The sequence below is a fragment of the Lutra lutra genome, chromosome 17, assembly GCF_902655055.1.
Source record: "Lutra lutra chromosome 17, mLutLut1.2, whole genome shotgun sequence".
In the NCBI taxonomy this organism is placed as follows: Eukaryota; Metazoa; Chordata; class Mammalia; order Carnivora; family Mustelidae; genus Lutra; species Lutra lutra.
In genome coordinates, this window is record NC_062294.1 from 57,284,828 (window position 1) to 57,303,078 (window position 18,251).

Consider the following 18,251-nt stretch of genomic DNA (forward strand, 5'->3'; position numbering starts at 1 on the left):
CTGGCGGGGAGCAGGAAGGACGGGGCAGGCATTTGGAACCCTGGAACAGCAGAGAGCAGGGCCTCTCCAGTGGCAGGTGAGTAGGGGGCCCCCGCCAGGAGGGGCTAGATGTCGGGACTCCTGGGGATCAGGAGCAGGGGGCTAGGACACCTGGGTCCACATACCAGGAAGGCTGGTGGACCTAAATCCGTGAGTCCTGAGGAGGTGAGGGCCGGGAGATGGACCCGACAGCCTGAGGTCACAGTGGCTGAGGAACTGGCTGAATGGCTCTCTGAGGGGACTTGGAGACAAGACCCTTTGGTTCTTAGGGTCCAGAAGCTCTGAGCTGGAACTCCTGGGCCCCTGAGATTAGGCTAGAGACAGGATCCCTGGAAAGAGGAAGCAAAATGGGGTACACATAGATTAGGGAGCCAAATGCATGGATCCCTGAGAGATTTGGGGGGCAGAGTACAAAGTGTGGAGGAGGAAGGGCTGGAGGCCTGGACTCCTGGGTCTGAGGGAGGAGGGGCTGGGGGTTCTAGACTCCCAGGTCTGAGGGAGGAGGGACTGGGGGTTCTGAACTCCCAGGTCTGAGGGAGGGGAAACTGGGGGTTCTGGACTCCTGGGCCTGAGGGAGGAGGGGCTGGGGGAAAAAATCCTTGGTACAGTTGGCCAGGTCAAGCCCTCACTCTCTGCTGGTTCCCAGGGCACCTCTAGGTGGCAGGAGCTCCCCATTCTCACCATGAGCACCACCACAGGGTAAGTGGTTCTACCCCTGGGCTGCCCAGCCCCTTCCGCCACCCTCTTCCCCGCACCCTCAGGGGGCATTCGCAGCATTCCCGGTGTGGACACTGAGAAGGAGGCCTGTGCTCCCCCTTCCCTGCCCAACTAACACTCAGCAGGGGGGGACCCTGGCCACCAAGCCTGAGTCTGAGTGTGAGCTCCTCTGGGAAACAGAGCTTGACAGGATAATGAAGGTAAAAGATTAGCAGACTCTGACTGAGAGCAGGTGCTCCACTCCTGGGAGCCACTGTTGCCGTGGTTAGCTTGTTAAATATTGATGCTTTGCAGACAAATCTGGGCATTGTTGTTTGTTTTCATTGTTTGTTTTTTAAGACTTATTAATTTCAGAGAGAAATTGCATGGGGGAAGGGGCAGAAGAGAGAGTGTCTTCAGCAGACTCCACACTGAGCGGGGAGCCCCATGTGGGGCTCGATCTCATGACCCTGAGATCATGACTGGTGCCAAAACCAAAAGTCCGATGCTTAACCACCCAGGAGCCCCTGGGCTGTTTCTAATAAAGTTCAAGTCTCTTGGAGTGAGCAGTGAGAAGAACAAAGAGAGGCCCATGGGAATAGCTGTATGGGAGATATAAGGTAGTGAGTTCTCCAGCACAGAGGTAACCAAATTGTGCAGAGATCTGACTGGTAGGAGCAGGATAGGGAGCAGAGGTTTGACTGAAAGTGTGTGTTTTTTGTCCCTCATCCCTGATCCCACCCGAACCCTGAGTCTCTGTCATATCTGTGGAATTCTTCTTGGAGAAGGTGACCTAGAAGGGCAGGCCAGAGCAGGAGACAGAGAAGTATTCAGCTGGGAAGAGCCAGGCCCATGGGAGTAGGAGGGGAAGATAAGTATCTGTCTACCCCAAATGTTAATGCTGTTGTAAACCCCCCCTTTATTGAGCATCTGCTGTTTGCTACCCTTTGTATCATGGCACTGAAAGTTAAGTTATTGAGGCTTTGAACCCTCTCAACTTTCCGTGTGTCCACCAAGCGCTCTACCAGACGGCAGCTAACAGATTACTAACCCCTATCTCACAGAAAGGGAAACTGAGGTAGGAGAGATTAGGTCTCCTGTCCAGGGTCTTATGGCAAGGCAGTATGGACAGGGGAGCCCAAGCCAGTTCTTTGCGACAGCTGAGACCACACTCTCCACCACCACCTGCTACCACACTGCCTTACCTGTGTGAACGTCCAGCTCTGGCCCTGCCTCCCCTGCCTCCATGGTTGCCCACTGCCCTCACAGGGAAGTCTTTGCTGCTCTGCTTGGCATTCAAAGCACCCATGCTCTCCCAATTCCCATGGGCCCTCTCTCTCTTTTTTTCCTTAACCAGCCCAGAAGCTGCCCCCAAACCAAGTGCCAAGTCAATCTATGGTGAGTTTGGGAACAAGAAATCCCCCGGCTGAAAGCAGGTCTGAGGGAGGAGGGGCTGGGGGCCTGGACTGCTGGGTCTGAGGGAGGAGGGGTTGGGGACCTGGATCCCTGATCTGAGGGAGGAGGGGCTGGGGGCCTGGACTGCTGGGTCTGAGGGAGGAGGGGTTGGGGACCTGGATCCCTGATCTGAGGGAGGAGGGGCTGGGGGCCTGGACTGCTGGGTCTGAGGGAGGAGGGGTTGGGGACCTGGATCCCTGATCTGAGGGAGGAGGGGCTGGGGGCCTGGACTGCTGGGTCTGAGGGAGGAGGGGTTGGGGACCTGGATCCCTGATCTGAGGGAGGAGGGGTTGGGGACCTGGATTGCTGGGTCTGAGGGAGGAGGCACTGAGTTTCCTGGGTTCATTCTCCTCTCCCCCACAGAGCAGAGGAAGCGGTACTCCACTGTGGTTATGGCTGACGTTTCCCAGTATCTAGTCAATGTGAGTTTGGCGTCTGCGTCGCCCCTGGGAGGCTTGTGGGAGGAAAGGCAGGCAGGCCTGGGAAGATGGCGGTGTTGAAAGCAGAAGGCAGCCGGGAAACTGAGTTTGCTCATTTGCAAGATAGGCTGTTCCTGCCCCCACCCCCACCTCAGAAGTGGGCGTTGGGCAGAGGAAGTCCCTTCCACTTGAGTCTGTGCTGGACAGTCAGGCCATGGGGACAAACGTTAGGTACACCTGTGTGAGGACGGCTCAGACCAAGTGTGCCGGGTGCTCTACCGGAGGCAGAGGAGCTTAGAGGGACTAGACAGAACCAGTGCCTTCAAGGAGCCTCCAGTGTGCGGGGAGGCTGGACTCAGGTGCTGGTGGCTCAGATGAAAGCAAAACTCAGGACCCTGGGAGGAGGGGCCCCATCGTTAGAGCCCGAGATGGGGAAGGCTTTCAGGAATGGTGTTTAGTCTCGGGAGGGAAGGCTGATAGGAGCCCCCCACCCCGGCGTCCTCCTGGGACTCCCTGCTTTCTCTGCACCCGTGCCAGCACCTGGTGACGTTCTGCCTGGGGGAGGAGGATGGCGTGCACACAGTGGAAGACGCCTCACGGAAGCTGGCCGTCATGGACAGCCAGGGCCGCATCTGGGCCCAAGAGATGCTGCTGCGCGTGTCTCCAGACCACGTCACGCTGCTTGACCCCATCTCCAAGGTGCCAGGGGAAACGTGGGTAGCAGAAGTGGCTGGCCCCAGCGGGGGTAGGCCCAGAGACTTGACCCCCGAACTTCTGAGTGTGAATCCTGTCCCTTGCATGTCCTTCCTCCCGGAACTTTGGGAGATCTCCGCTCCTCTTTTGAGCATCCTTAGTTCCTCTATTAAACTGGGGTGCTATCTGGAAATCCCCCGCACAGCGGGGCCACCGTCCGGAACCCCCCAACCCCGCGCGGCTGCCTGGGCGGTGTCGCTGTACCCACGGGCACTGCTGTCCCCATTGAGTCCCCGCGGCTCTGGGCCTCAGTTTACCCGCCGACCCGGCCCGCAGGAGGAGCTGGAGTTGTACGCGCTGGGTGCCATCGTGCGCTGCGACGCGGTGCTGCCGCCCGGCCGGAGCCGCTCGCTGCTGCTGCTCGTGTGCCAGGAGCCCGAGCGCACACACCCTGACGTGCACTTCTTCCAGGGCCTGCGTCTCGGGGTGAGCGGGCCGGGTTGGGAGGAGCCAGGCCGCTGGGACCGGGAAGGGACCCTGTGGACCCTGTGGACCCTGTGGATTCCGAGGGTGGGGCTGGTGCGCAAGGGGGGTGGGGCCTGGGGCGGGGCCAGTAGAGGGGGCGTGGCCTGTAAAGAAGTTCTGAGAGGGAGCGGGTTTTGAGGACAGCTGGACCGGTTCACCGTAGAACGTGAGGACATGGAGCCGAGCGTCTGGGACAGAGCATGACAGCACGTGGGGGAGAGGGTCTGGGAGTGGCGGGACCTGGAGGCGGGTATGGTCTAGGGGCACCTGAGGTAACAGCGGGACCGGCCTCCGGGCTTGGCGAGAGGCCTAGGGCCGAGGCAGAGGTGCAGAGCGGGCGAGTGTTCAGAACGTGGGCGTACGTGGGGCGCTGCGTGGGACAGCTGACTGGAGGGCGTCTGGCGCCCAGCCGGGGACCCCATCCTCGCGGCCGATGCCGAGGCACGCGGTAGGCGGGGTGGGGACCTGGCCTGACAGCACGATTGGCAGGCGGAGCTGATCCGCGAGGACATCCAGGGGGCTCTGCAAGACTACCAGACGGGCCGCGGGGAGCGCAGGCCCGCGGCGCTCAGGTGAGGGTGCTGGGCTGGAAGCCGGGGGAGAAGAGAGGACGGTGGGGTCTCTGGGAGGCCAGCTTCCCCCCCCCCCCCGCCTCGGTCCTCCCCCCCCCCGCCTCGGTCCTCCCCCCCCCGCCTCGGTCCTCCCCCCCCCCCTCGGCCTCCCCCCCGCCTCGGTCCTCCCCCCCCCCCGCCTCGGTCCTCCCCCCCCCCCCGCCTCGGTCCTCCCCCCCCCCCCCGCCTCGGTCCTCCCCCCCCCCCCCGCCGCCTCGGTCCTCCCCCCCCCCCCCGCCGCCTCGGTCCTCCCCCCCCCCCGCCGCCTCGGTCCTCCCCCCATGCCCCCCTTTGGCCTCCCCCCTCCGCTCTCTTCTACCCCTACCCCCTCCTTGGTCTCCCCCTCCCCCTGGCCTTGATCTCCCTCCGACAAATGAGCAGATCCCCCTAGCCTGGCACAGCACAAGTTTTGGAGTCAAAGCCTGGTTCAAGCCCCCCCCCCCCCCCCCCCCCCCCCGTCGCATCCAGACAAGTGTACCCGCTCTCCAAAACGACTTATTCTAATTATGGTCCTCGGTTTCTCCTCCCTCCGGCTTCAGTTTCCCTCTGGAGAGGCGTTCCCCTTCCCCTCACCTCCGATTTCTCCCTGCCCCAGGTTTGGCTCAGCTGACCAGTGTCTCAGTTTTAGGCCCGACTTCGTCCCCTGCCCTATCCTCCCCCATGGACCCAGGCTGCTTCCCCCGTCCCTCCGCAGGGCCACGCAAGAGGAGCTGCAGCGCCGCCCCTCGCCAGTGGCCGAGACCCCTCCCCTGCAGCGCCGCCCGTCCGTCCGAGCCGTCATCAGCACGGTGAGCGCCGGCCGGGGGCGCTCCCAGGCGGAGCCCATCCCCGAAGCGGAAGAGTCGCAGAGGCCCGGCCCGGCCGGGACCGCAGGCAGCCCTGACCCGGCCTCCCCGGATCTGGGCCCCCGAGGTCCGGAGCTGGCCAGTCTGCAGGCGGAGCGGGACGTGGTGAGTGGGGTGGGCCGGGGGCCTGGAGGCGGGACCCGCTGTGGGGAGTGAGTCCCAGCTCCTAGGAGTGGGGCTTTGTTGGGGGCAGGTGGGCGTGTCAGACTCCTGGGGGAGTGGCCGACGGTGACTGGAATATGGGGACAGGGCCTGGCAGCAGAGGGCGTGACCCGCCCCGGGAGGATGTCCAGGCTCTGGGCCTGATGGCTTTGGGGTGATGAGCGGCCAGGACTCCACATCCCTGAGTCCCCCGTGTCTCCGGCTCTGTCCCCCAGGACATCCTGAACCATGTGTTCGACGACGTGGAGAGTTTCGTGTCGAGGCTGCAGAAGTCTGCGGAGGCTGCCCGCGTGTTGGAGCACCGGGAGCGCAGCCGCCGGACGCGGCGCCGGGCGGCTGGGGGTGAGGGGCGCCCCCAAGCGGGATCCTGAGCCTCCAGTCACTCCCAAACCTCTTCCCTCGGCCTAGGGTTTCCCCACGCACCCCCCCACCCCCGCCGGGGGGTGACTCCCCTTGCCCGGGGATCTCTGACCGGTGCTGTCTCTGTGTCCCCGCACCTGCCTCCCCTCCCCGTAGAGGGTCTCCTGACGCTGCGGGCCAAGCCCCCCTCCGAGGCCGAGTACACCGACGTGCTTCAGAAAATCAAGTACGCCTTCAGCCTGCTGGTGAGAACGCGTGCGCCCCCGCCGTCGCGGGGCAAGGGATGGCGAACCCACCCGCGCCAGGGCTAACCCCGGCTCCTCCCGCGCCCCGCAGGCCCGGCTGCGCGGCAACATCGCCAGCCCCTCGTCCTCGGAGCTGCTGCACTTCCTGTTCGGGCCGCTGCAACTGGTGAGAGCCGCGGCGCTGCCGGCCCTGCGGCGGGGAAGGGCGCGCCTTTGTGTGGGGCTGGGGGTGGAGTGAGCCGCTCGCTCCTGCACCCCGGGCAGGTCGTGGACTCGTCGGGCGGCCCCCGATTCGCAAGTGAAGTGCGGCGGCCGCGCCTGACGTCCGAGGCCGTGGCACTGTTGCGGGACCACCTCACCCCACGTGAGAGTGCGCTCTGGACGTCGCTGGGGGACTCGTGGACCCGCCCCGGGTGAGGCGGGGAAGGGTTGCCGCGGGGCTCAGCTGGCGCGTAGGACCGAGGCTGCTGCAGAAGCTGGGACAAATGGCGGGAGCCCACGGGGTGGGAGGGGCAGACAGTCTGCGGGGCGGGGGTCGCAGCATGAACCCCAGCTCCAATCCAACGGGAAAGGCCGGCCTCCGCGGAGAGGGGTGGGACCTGTAGGTTTGGGAAAGGGATGCCGTCTGCGCTGGGAGGCAGCGAGTCTGGGGGGGCAGGGGTGAGAGTAGAGCCGGACTGAGTGGAGGGGGTGGGACGTGTGCAGAATCGGGGAGATTCCGAGGCTCACCGCGGCATTCGAACGAAATCGGTGTATTTACGAGCACAGTCGATGTCGGACGGGGGAGTGGTTGGAGCACGGGTGTAGGGCCGCGAGATTCGAGGAGCGGCGCTCGCGCCCAGGGTGCAGGCTGGGGAAAACCTGAGGTTAATCATAGGGCTCGGGCCCAGACTAGGGTCACTGAGCCTTCAGCCCCATGGCCGCAGGTTGGAGCTGCCCCCAGAGGAGGGATCCCCGTACAGCCCTGAGTTCTCCAGCGGCTGGGAGCCCCCCGCGACCGACCCTCATGGCCGCGCCTGGGAGGACCCAGTGGAGAAACAGCTGCAGCACGAGCGGCAGCGCCAGCAGGTAAGGCTCCCTGGAGAGCCTCGCACTCCCCCCAGGGGCACAGTGGGGCTGGGTGCGTTAGTGTGGCCCTGCCTGAGCTGCTGCTCTCCTCTCCTCTTCTCTCTCCCGCAGCAAAGTGCGCCCCAGGTCGCTGTCAATGGGTGAGCGTCCTGCCACCCCCCCCAAGGCGAAACAGGTGGGGTTGAGGAGGGGTGCATCCTGGGGGTTCCAGGCACTAACTCCACTCCTTTTTTGTCTTTCCTTCCCTCTCTCTGGCTTGTCACAGGTGGGTGAGGTGGTGAGGAGGGAAGACCAGGGCTGGGAGAGGGGGGAGAAGGGAGGGGGAGGGGGCAGGGCCCAGACTAAGGGGTCCAAGGGAGGAGGCCCAGACTGCAGGGTCTGAGGGAGGAGGGGGCTGGGAGTGGGTCAAGTCTGAGAGGCTGGGAGATGGCAGTTTGGTTTCCCAGGGGTCAGGGAAGCTCCCTGTCTGGGTCTCTAAGAAGACAGCACCCCAGGTGTCAGAGGGAAGAGACTGGGGGATTGGGCATTTGAGTTTTGAAGAAGAGCTCAAGTCTGGTGCATGGGACCTTGGAGACCCAGAGAAGACCTGGGCCTTCACGAGTCATGGGGCATGTTTCTGGGGAAGTTAGGAAGTGGTAGTATTTCTGAGCCCCTGAAAGAGGCAGCCACGGGGAGGCCAGACCCACACTTTAGGCCTGTGGAAAGCAGTTGTCTCCGTTCCTGCCGAGTGTCAGGCGGAGAGCCTGCAAAGGTTAGAAGGTTGGGGAAATTAAGGTCTGAGACCTGGACTCCCAATCTCTGGGGGAAGAAAGAGCTGGGGGTCTGAGTCCATGACTCCAAAAAGCAGTGGGGGCAAGAAGGGGCATGGAGAAGCCAGGACTCTAGGGCCCTTGAGCAAGTTGAGGATGGATGCGAGGGAAGCTTCGTGGGATAAGAGGACGACCAGCGGAGCTGCAGGAGCAGAAGGGGGGTCTGGAGGGGGCCCGGCAGGGTCTCAGCAAGGACAGCGCGCTGGGAGCTGCCAGCCCCACACAGGGGGCGCCGGCCCTGAAGACCCCCCCTCTCCTTTGCACAGGTAGGCCTGATCCGGGCCGGGGTCCCTCTTCCTGGGGGATCAGAGCCAACATCTTGTCCCGTCCCCGCCAGCTGCCCAGTCTCGCAGAACTTCACCCATTCCCTGTGCTTTGGAATCTTGGGCTTGACACCCCAGCTTTTTTTTTTTAAGATTTTATTTATTTATTTGACAGAGCGTGCACAAGCAGGAAGAGTGGTAGGGAGAGGGAGAAGCGGGCTCCTTGCTGAGCAGGGAGCCCCATGCGGATCTGGATCTGAGGACCCTGGGACCATGACCTGAGCTAAACAGACGCTTAGCCGACTAAGCCACCCAGACACCCCACACCCCCAGCTTTTGACTTCCCTTCTCTGAGCCTCCAGTTCAGAGAAAACGAGAATAATAATCCCTTCTTGGAGGAGTTAGAAATCTAGGAGGTACTATAGGCAAGCCAGTCAGAGCTGCCCCGGTAGCTCAGGCTCACCCCCAGCCGCCCGCACCATGGGCCAGAATTACTCAGGACACGGACTCTGGGGCCAGCCTGCCTGGGTCTCCCTCAGTCTGGCCAATGCCTCTTTCTTGCTCTGTGACTTGACACCATCGTGCCTCTTTCTCTCTGTTCTTCCACTTCCTCATCTGTAAAATAGAAAATAATAGGGTCGGGAGTGGAGGAGGAAAGGGTGGGAGTGGAGAGGGGAGTCCAAGGTCAGGGTTATAGCGGGGTCTGGGTCAAAAACCAGATGAGCCGATACACGCGAAGTCTCTGACCAGGGCTGGCACCGAGTTTGCTCTAGAAGTCAACGAACAGTAACCACTGTGTTGTTAACTATGGCTCCTCCTAAGCCTGAACCCAGTGCACTGTAGGTGCTCAATAAACAGCAGCTGTTTTTAGCCGTGTGCTGGGGAGCAAGTGATTTTCTCTGAGCCTTACTGTTCTCATCTGTCGGATGGAGGTGATGTCAGTACTCCTATCATGTGCTTTCAAGCTGGGAGCCAGGTACAGAAGGAGCAAAATGCATTCAAGATGTTCTCATTTCAAGTCTCTATTAACAGTATTAACCTGGCCCCTGCCCTACCCCTGCTTGGCTCTAACCCCAGCTCACACCGGTACCCTATTGCCCGAGCAGCGGGACTGGCTACCTCCTTATCCCCAACGCTCCTGCTCCACAGTCACCAAGACCCAGAGCCGGAGGCTGAGCCGCAGCCGCAGCCGGACGGAAAGTGGGTGCTGTGTAATTACGACTTCCAGGCCCGCAACAGCAGCGAGCTGTCGGTCAAGCAGCAGGACGTGCTGGAGGTGAGGGGGTGGAGGCCCCGGGGACTGCAGGGGCCCAGCCCTAGCTGCAGACCCAGGCTCTGAGCCCTCCTCTCCTACCCCCCTCAGGTCCTGGATGACAGGCGCAAGTGGTGGAAGGTTCGGGACCAGCAAGGGCAGGAAGGATACGTGCCCTATAATATCCTGACACCCCACCAGCGACCCCGGGGAAGCTGCAGCCACAGCCCTTCCGGCAGCCTGGTGAGCCAGGGCAGACTCCCGGGGCTTAAGGGAAGGAGGGATCTGAGGATCAGGTGCCAAGGGCACTGGCGGGGGGGGGGGGCTCAGAAATTGACCTCTAGAAGGTGGAGGGGCTGGGACTCAGTGCTCTAACCCCCTCTCTAGGAGGCTAGCACTCCCCATCACGCACCAGCGCCGGCCCCAGCTCCTACCCCGTCTCGGCCCCACTGGGACAGTTGTGATAACCTCAACTTGGACCCCAGAGAGAAGGGTGAGTGATGGGGGCACCCCTTCCAGGGATCCGTCCTTGTCCTCGCTTTCCGGTCTGGGGACCAAGGCTCAAAAAGAGGAACCAGATTCCCAACCCATCCTGAGGACGGTGGAGATCTGTTCCCCTCAGGCCCTGGGACCCTTCGTCCTGAATCCACGCTCCCTCCCGGTTTTCCTCCTGCAGAGAAATTCTCCCAGATGCTGTGTGTCAATGAGGAGCTGCAGGCGCGCCTGGCCCAGGGCCGCTCCGGCCCCAGCCGCGCAGCCCCGGGTCCCCGCGCCCTGGAGCCCCAGCTCAGCCCACACTCGGACACCGCGGAGGTCCGCGCCTGGCTGCAGGCCAAGGGATTTAGAGCCGGGTAAGTGCCTGCGGCCGGCTGGGGACCCTGAGATGGGGTGTGTCTGGGTGCCCGACTGGCCCGGCTGTCCGGGCCTTAGTGGGCGTGGCCAGGGAGCTCCTGCCTCCGTGGAAAGCCGGGCGAACGCGGCCCGCCTCCTCCGGAGGTGCAGGGACGGGGCGGGGGGAGGGATGCTGGAGCTGAAGCGGGGATGGACGGGGCGGGGGGTGGGGGGCTGACCGCTCCCCCTCGGCTCTGCTCAGGACCGTGGAGGCGCTGGGCGTGCTGACTGGCGCGCAGCTCTTCTCGCTGCAGAAGGAGGAGCTGCGGGCCGTGAGCCCGGAGGAGGGAGCCCGCGTGTACAGCCAGGTCACCGTGCAGCGCGCGCTGCTGGAGGTGAGCCGCTGCTGTCCCCTGCCGGGGCCTGGGTGGGCGCCCAGGGCTGGGAGGTCAGGCTTCTGCTTTCCACCCCGCCCTCCAGGACAAAGAGGAAGTGTCAGAGCTGGAAGCGGTGATGGAGAAGCAGAAGAAGAAGGTGGAAGGCAACCTGGAAACAGAGGTTATCTGACCATCCCCGGCTGCTCTGCTCGAAGTTTCGAGGCAGCCCCGCGGGAGAACGGACTCTGCAGACTGCCCCCACCCACGGAAGACAACCCCTGGCGAAGGCTCCAGACCTGTTCCGCCTCTGGTCCTCCCCCAACCCCGTGGAGTCTCCCGAGTGAGCGGACTGGCCAGGAGTGGGGGGAAAGGGGCCACACTCGGGTGCCCTGCGCACGGTGAGATGCCACCCAGACCATAAACAGCGTCCTCTTCCCAGGCATTGTCAACTGCTTCCCTTCTCTACGCGGCCACCAGGGGGCCCAGCAACCTGCCCCTCGCCCCAGGTCCCCCTCCCTACCTTTTCTGGTTTCTTTCTCAGGCTTCCTCTTCCCCTGCCAGCCAGTCCTCTAGTCCAGAGAGAGCTCTGAACACCCAGTCTTCTTCCCTGGCTCCCCAAGACCACCTTAGCCCCAGCGCCTCACGTTTAAGGCCTTGAGAGGTTTGGTCCCTACCCCACCTCCTCCCCTCCCCCTGCCCCCTGCACTCTGGCCCTGCCCTCCTCAAACACCCCCAGGACCCCTCAGCCACTGGGCTCAGGCGTGCTCTCTGCTGCCTGGTGAGTGGCTCAGCCTCCCTGCTGCAGCTCAAACACCCACTTCAGAGAAGCCTGTCCTCTCCCAGCGCCCTCTCCCCTCCATTCCCACCGACTGCTGGGGGCCCAGCCACAAAGGAGGCCTGACTCCTGCATGTGCCACAGGCTTCCTGGCCACTGTTCTGTGAGGTGACAACTGTCAGGGACAGCCAGCTCCTTTTCCCATGGTCCAGACCGTGAGCACAGCTGGTTTAGGACAGGTTTTCTCTGGATCCCATCCTTATTCAGACTGGATGCCCCTCTAGCTTTAGGAAGACAGCCCTTTCCTCCTCGACCTGTGATCACTTCCGTGTCCCCAAGATGCCCACTGCCAAGCCTCCCCCCACACACACCTAGTTCCTGTGAGCTTCTATCTAAGACCCCCAGGCTGCCCTCCAAGATCAGACGAGCTCAGACCCAGCCCTGGGCACGCAGGAGTTCTGATTCTGTTCCCCTCTGTTGCCCTCCCCCCATAACCCACCAGATAAAATCCAAGATCCAGGGTTGGAGCAAAGCAGACCCACGCCCTATCCTATCACAATCTGCCTGTCAGGACCTGCAGGCTGTTGTCCCCTCCACTATTCCCAGAGTTTCACGGTCTCTCACCATCTCCAGCCACCCCCACTTCTTGCTGAGATCATAGCAGCTGGGCTCCCCCTTTCTGTCCCTGTCATCCCCCAGACTGCTGTCAATGCAGCAGCCAAAGGGACCTGTTAAAGCCTAGGTCCCACCTCACCGGGGCCAGCCCGACATAGCTGGCCGTCGCCTCCAACCTCATCCCTCCTGTCTCTCTCGGGCCACACAGGCTGCTTCCTTGTTTCCACATTTCAGGTACACCGCCGCCCTACAGACTCGGTCCCTGCTGTTCCCTGACACCCCGCCCTGCTCCCTCCCTGACACCTGAAGTATCTGCCCCGCCAGCTTTCCAGAGGGCTGACCCAGAGCGGCCGGTCCGCAATCCTGTGGGCACACAGACGCCCGTGCCCCCTTGGCCCCTGCGCCCCCACGACCCCTCCTCTCCTCACACGTCAGGTCTTTCCCATTCCCTCGCTACCACAGCACCAGGAGGTAGGACGGGGTCCGGAAAGGAGAACATGACCAGGAATCAAAGAACGCCCCAGCCTCGTGCCCAGCCCGGCCACCTGTGACCAGGCCGGACGAAGAGCTCCTACTATCCCATTCGAATAGCCAAAAAGGCCCAAATCCTCGGGTTTCTAAGATCAGTGCTACATTCACTGGCTGGCTCACATTCGTGGCGGGGGCACTGGTGAGCCCAGGCCTCTGGGCCGGCTGCGCATTCCCGCCTGCGGCTACCACAGCGGCCCTGGCTCGGGGCCGTGGCTCGAGATGGCCCCCTCCCTGCAAGCCCTTCCCATGCACCCCCGGCACCCCACCCCCGCACTCAAGGGGTCTGGCCAGGGACAGGCACAAAGGCACAGGGAAGCACTGCACACCCACCCCCCCACCCCAGGGACACAGTCACAGGGCGGCAACTTCACGACTTTTATTTGTGGTGCCTGTGCTTTGTCTTGAAAATATCTTCTCCCCCTGCCCCTGACAGTGGGCGGGGAGGGGGCAGCAAAAAATAGAGACCTCCCTCCCTATTGCACAAGGACCCTGTATACACCCCGCCTGGCCCGGGCGGGCGGGACTCTTGGCACTCTTTCGGATCCCTGTTCAGGAACGGGAGGGGTGACTGGGGTGGCATCACACGTGAGAGGGGCACCTCTGGTGGCCACTCTGGTCCTGGCTACTGGTCCTGGCACTTCCTGGTCCTCGGTTCCTCCCTGGTCCCACCTCCAGCCCCGAGCCCCCCTCAGCAACGTCCCCCTACCTGGCTCGGCCTGTCGCCTCCATCCTGGCCTCGGGGGCCCCCCCTTGGCTCCTGGGGACTCTGTACTCCCCTCACAGTCTGGAGGCCCCGAAGGGAGGCTATGGCTTCTCAGAGACCCCCTGGGAGCCCTGTCACTCGTGCTCACACAGGGGAAGGGATGCGTGTGGCAGAAGCAGCTGGATAAATACGGGTACGGGGGAAGGTCCTTCTCCAGAGTCACTTAGAGAGTTTGCTGATGACACGGATCAGGGCTGCGTTCTCATCCTTGAGCCTCTGGTTGTCAGCCCGGAGGTCGGACAGGGCCTGTGGGAGAGGAGGGGTGGAGAGTGGTCAGCCGGGGGCCCAGGTCAGTGGACCCACTGCCCACGGTGCCCCCTTAGTACTCACCTTCAGCTCCTCCTCGAGCTCGGCTGCCTTTCTCTCCAGGGCCCTGCGCTCCTGAAACCAACGGGAGGCATGAGGCCCCGGGGGGTTGGGGAGGGCCAGCAGCCATTAAGGCTGGGAAGGGCAAAGTTAAGAAGGCCAGGTTGGGTCAGTGTGGCCTTCTGCAGGCCCACAGTGGTTCGTAAGGCTGAGGCCACACCAGGCCCCACTCCAGCAGCCCCTACTCACGAATCTCTCCAGCTCCAGGAGGGCCGGTCTCTCTGCGAAGCGCTCCTGCCTCTGGTGAGAACAGAGGAAAGACAAATGTCCAAACCACGAAGTCCAGGAGGGGGACAGCTGCCCAGGCTCTGGAGGACCCCATCCCTCACCACGCAGCCCGCCCCCAAGGATCCACCCCACCCTGACCCCGTCCCCGTCCCCCCCTCGCTCTGTCGCTCGGGCTTCCCTGCCCAGCAGTGGGTGCCGAGCCGCACAGCATGCTGGGGAGCACAGACCGCGGCCGCACCTGCGTGGCACGCTCCAGCTCCACCTTGAGCTGTGCCAGGCGCAGCGTGGTCTCCGTCAGGGCCTCTCGAAGCCGCTCGTTCTCGCTGCGCAGCTCTGAGTACAGCTGGGGGGTCCGGGGGGAGGGACAGGGTCAGGCCTGCCAGCCCCTAGGCTGTGGGGTGGCGGTGCAGGGATGTGGCAGGCAGAGCCACAGATAGGGGGCGACAGGGACGGAGGCCGACTGGGGGAGGGGAGTCTGCAAACCTTCCTGAAGCCTCCGTCGGGCTCTTCCGAGGCTGGTTCGGGGTCCCGCTGCCTGCGAGGTGACGGGCCGCCCTCTGAAGTGCTGGGGCGGAGGCAGTCCGGGTGTCAGCGGGGCTCTCCACAGCCCTACAGACAGCCCCATCCTTCCCCGCCAACCCTATACCTGGAGTCTGGGCTGCGGTCGGCCGGCTCCGCCTCCTCCCCCTGTGGGCGGAGGTGGGGTTCAACCCGATGCCAGTGGGGGAGTCTGGCCCACCACCCTGCCTCCAAGGCCCACCCAGGCCCCACCCCTCACCTCTGCAAGCCCCCTCCACTCCTTGCCGACTCTGCGATGCTCCTTGGCGGCCTGGGGTCCCTGCCCCTGCCCGTCAGGCGCCTCTGCTAGGGGGACGGACAGAAATCAGCCCAGAAACCTGTGGAGGGGCCTCCCTTCCTGCAGGGTCAGGGTCCTTAGCCCGACCCCCCAGAAAACACTGCAGCAGGAGAGCTGGAAGGGCCAGAGAGCACGACGACCACCTCCCAGAGAGCAGACCTCACCTCTCGGGGCAGGGCCATCAGAGTTCTCCACCCCAGGGACTCGGGGTCGCCGAGATGGGTCCTGGAGGAGAGGGCCAGGGAGGTCAGAAGCCAAGGCCATCTTCCACCACCCCGTGCCTGCTCCCCGACCCCTCTCACCAGGCTCTGCAGGCATGACTTCTCTGGCTCTGGGGCCTTCCCTGCTACCTTCTCCGCTTCCTTCAGATCAGTCAGAGTCACACCCTGGCAGAGCGGCAACAGTCAGGGATCTGCAAGCTGAGGGCTCAGCCCCTCCTCCTTCAGACCCAGGAGTCCGGACCCCAGCCCCCTCCTCCCTCAGACCCAAGAGTCCAGGCCCCCAGTCCCCTCCTCCCTCAGACCCAGGAGTCCAGACCCCCAGTCCCCTCCTCCCTCAGACCCAGGAGTCCAGACCCCCAGTCCCCTCCTCCCTCAGACCCAGGAGTCCAGGCCCCAGCCCACGCCCCCACCTGTGTGGACCTCCGAGACTGGCGCATGAGACGAGAGCGAGCTTTCCGCTGGGATTCCGACTCCTCATCCCGCACAGGCATCTGGTAGGACCTGAGTGAAAGGTCCCAACCTCAGGGAGGGTCCTTTGAGCCCTGTTCCCGTCTCATGGCTGACACTCTTCAGGGAACTTCTAACTCACAGCCAACCCTGGGACAAACGCCCCCCTAGGGAGCGCCTGCCGGAGGCGTGGGGACCCAGGCCCAGGCCATGCAGTTCTTCCCAGCAGGGAGAAAGGGGCTTCCCACCCGCTGCCTCTTCACCTCCGCCGGTCCCGGGAGTCGGCTGGGGGCGCTGTGGAGGCTGCAGGGACACTGGGCTTCACTGGGGATTCAGGCTCCGAAATCCTGAAGGGAGGAGAGTGGTTAGCCGAGGGAGGACGCCTGGAGATCTCAAACCTGTGTGAATTCAGGCATCCAGCAAATTTTACTCAAACTCCAGTTACGTGGCAGGTGCTGGAGACGCAGCGGTGAGCAGAAGCCAAGTCCCTCTGCCCCCAAGAGTCCAACATTAAAAGATGCAGAACAAACACAAAGCGTAAAAACTCGTGTACGTCCTACGATACGCCAGAAGGCTAAAGGACTCTGGAGCGAAGGAAAGGGCTGCAGAGCCAAGGCCCTGGGGCAGGAGCGCGTCTGCATCAGGAAGGAAGGGGGCAGGAGGTACAGCCAGAGGCAACAGGAGGTCCTGTCACTGTGACCTCGAAAGATTAACGGTGAGCTTTACTTGACGCACTGGAGGAAAACGGAGGCCCAGAGCAGTGGCGGGCAGAGACCTCAGAGAGCAAAGGGACTTGCTGAGGGTCGTGCTGACGAGGGTGGACCCCAGACCTGCCTCCCACCCCGACAGCCCAGACCCTAGGCTGCTACTCACAAGGCGGAGGGCTCCAGCAGCTTGCGGGAGGGTGTCGGCGTAATTCTGGCCAGACGGGGCTCCTTGGCCTGTGGAGAGAGGCCAAGATCAGAGGGGACATTCTCCTGACTAGGCAGGGCTCGGTCCCCCGGCCCTCACCCCACTCACCTGAGCGGAGCTGCCTTCCAGCCGCGAGGAGGAAGCTGAGCGCTGCAGCCCAGCCCCAGCGGTGCCCTCGGCCCCCTGCCTGTCTGTGGGCCCCAGGGTCCCAGAGCTGCCGGTCTTCTGGAGGCCAAAGCGCCTGGAGAAGGGGGCCTCCTCTGGGGGCTGGGAAGGAGAAAGGTCTCCGTTACGCAGAGGATCCTTCCCCAATTCTTCAAGTGTCACCCCAGAAGGGCCACACAAACCACAACTCCCATCAGCCCCTGAGGCTGCCATCAGAAAGCAGCAGACAGTGGTCGGGGGAACTCTGGACACTAATCTTCACCCTACGTACCCTGAGAGAGGGTTGCAGGGTTCATGGCATCCCTCCCCGCCCCTCCCAAGTTAGCATCACCCTCTAGGGCACCCAGACTCACCATGGGGCCCTGAGGGCCAGGGGGTGACGGGGAAGACACTCCATTGAGAGCTCTGGATTCTGGAGAGGGTGGCCCTGTGGCACAGGAAAATGGAGATGCCAGCTGTCTCTCAGCCCCAGCTCCTCCTCCCTCAGACCAGGACTCCAGTCCCAGTACCCGCCTCAGACCCTGGAGTCCAGACCCCCAGCCCCTCCTCTCTCAGACTCAGGAGTCCAGACCCCCAGCCCCTCCTCTCTCAGACCCAGGAGTCCAGACCCCCAGCCCCTCCTCTCTCAGACCCAGGAGTCCAGGCCCACAACCCCCTCCACCCTCAGACCCAGGAAGTCCGGACCCCAGCCTCTCCTCCCTCAGACCCAGGAGTCCAGACCCCCAGCCCCTCCTCTCTCAGACCCAGGAGTCCAGACCGCCAGCCCCTCCTCTCTCAGACCCAGGAGTCCAGACCGCCAGCCCCTCCTCTCTCAGACCCAGGAGTCCAGGCCCACAACCCCCTCCTCCCTCAGACCCAGGAAGTCCAGACCCCAGCCTCTCCTCCCTCAGACCCAGGAGTCCAGACCCCCCAGCCCCCTCCTCCCTTAGACCTAGAAGTCAAGCCCATAACCCCCTTCTCCCTCAGACCCAGGAGTCCAGGTTCTAGCTCCCTCTTCCTAGATCCAGAAACCCAGACCCCAGCCCCCACCTGTGAGGCCTTCTTCTCCCTCATCCTCGTCCTGTATTGGGGGCCCCCCTGCACCCCCAGGCCGGCGCTCTTTGGACAGATCCTGGAGGGAGATCTTCTCTCGGCTGCTCAGACGACACACAGAGCTCCTGCTGGGAAGGGGAGGGTGTTGGTTCCAAGCCCCAGAAGACCCCAGCGCACCCACCCAGGCGCCCGCCTACTACCTTCGGTGTTTGCCGCTGGAAGGCACCTGGGGCTCCTGGCTCCTGCTCTGGGAGGCCTCCTTCTGGTTCCGCAGCTGTGAGGGGAGAAAGCAGGCTGCTGGGAGGCCCCGCAGCCCCCGTATCCAGGCCCAGCATGCAGTGCTCTGCTTGTCTGAGCTCGAGAATGCTCTAGACACGATGCGCTCCGCTCCAGGGGTGTGCGTGGAGGGTCTGTGGGCTCATCGGGGTGTTGTGCAGGTGGCTGTGTGGTGTCTGGGTCCCTCGAGCTCTCACAGCCACCTCTGGGCTCATCCCCAGAAAAGCTATTTCCTCCCAGGAAGCCCTGCTCGCCTAGGACACTGGCCTGGTGCTCCGACCCAGGAGCCCTGTCTCTATGGCTCTCTGGGCACCGGCCTAGCCTCTGCATAATGGTTCCTCCCCTAGAACAGCCAGTCACCGCGCCTGCCGACCCCCCGGTGCAGGAGCACTCCCTCCAGGCTGGAGGCACACA

At 63.5% G+C, this 18,251-nt stretch overlaps 2 protein-coding genes across 10 annotated transcripts in view; one reads left to right on the top strand and one right to left on the bottom strand.

Annotated features, from left to right (window-relative positions):
* Positions 1–12,626, top strand: EPS8L1 (EPS8 like 1). Of its 3 annotated transcripts, XM_047711125.1 has the most exons (20): positions 1–76; positions 686–738; positions 2,093–2,133; positions 2,554–2,612; positions 3,147–3,308; positions 3,639–3,788; positions 4,317–4,399; positions 5,133–5,388; positions 5,661–5,787; positions 5,962–6,050; positions 6,142–6,216; positions 6,315–6,463; positions 6,977–7,118; positions 7,230–7,258; positions 9,340–9,466; positions 9,554–9,685; positions 9,830–9,935; positions 10,119–10,293; positions 10,536–10,668; positions 10,754–12,626. In XM_047711125.1, exons 2-20 carry the CDS (start codon positions 722–724, stop codon positions 10,838–10,840), a joined length of 2,139 nt encoding a protein of 712 aa, XP_047567081.1. In that variant the 5' UTR covers positions 1–76; positions 686–721; the 3' UTR covers positions 10,841–12,626. The 3 variants fall into 3 exon arrangements, with proteins under 3 accessions (XP_047567081.1, XP_047567080.1, XP_047567082.1); XM_047711124.1 differs by having other exon boundaries at positions 6,977–7,258; XM_047711126.1 differs by lacking the exons at positions 1–76; positions 686–738; positions 2,093–2,133; ... (1 more) ...; positions 3,147–3,308; positions 3,639–3,788 and adding an exon at positions 3,948–4,153 and having other exon boundaries at positions 6,977–7,258.
* Positions 8,459–18,251, bottom strand: part of PPP1R12C (protein phosphatase 1 regulatory subunit 12C) — a 23,690-nt gene continuing 13,897 nt past the window's right edge. Inside the window, exons 7-23 of one of the 7 annotated variants that reach the window (XR_007123869.1) lie at positions 17,762–17,835; positions 17,559–17,689; positions 16,883–16,956; positions 16,473–16,631; positions 16,326–16,393; positions 15,716–15,799; positions 15,416–15,506; positions 15,087–15,170; positions 14,949–15,009; positions 14,707–14,792; positions 14,575–14,615; positions 14,412–14,493; positions 14,167–14,271; positions 13,890–13,940; positions 13,665–13,715; positions 13,278–13,580; positions 8,459–8,805 (exon numbers count right to left, since the gene is read on the bottom strand). Coding sequence is in view for 6 of the 7 variants with exons in the window: in XM_047711118.1 (XP_047567074.1) it covers positions 13,494–13,580; positions 13,665–13,715; positions 13,890–13,940; positions 14,167–14,271; positions 14,412–14,493; positions 14,575–14,615; positions 14,707–14,792; positions 14,949–15,009; positions 15,087–15,170; positions 15,416–15,506; positions 15,716–15,799; positions 16,326–16,393; positions 16,473–16,631; positions 16,883–16,956; positions 17,559–17,689; positions 17,762–17,835 (1,329 nt within the window). In the remaining variant the exon portion in view is untranslated. Of the gene's footprint in view, positions 8,806–12,932; positions 13,581–13,664; positions 13,716–13,889; positions 13,941–14,166; positions 14,272–14,411; positions 14,494–14,574; positions 14,616–14,706; positions 14,793–14,948; positions 15,010–15,086; positions 15,171–15,415; positions 15,507–15,715; positions 15,800–16,325; positions 16,394–16,472; positions 16,632–16,882; positions 16,957–17,558; positions 17,690–17,761; positions 17,836–18,251 lie in introns of those variants that run through there. The other 6 variants (XM_047711123.1, XM_047711119.1, XM_047711122.1 and 3 more) reach the window with 6 other exon arrangements.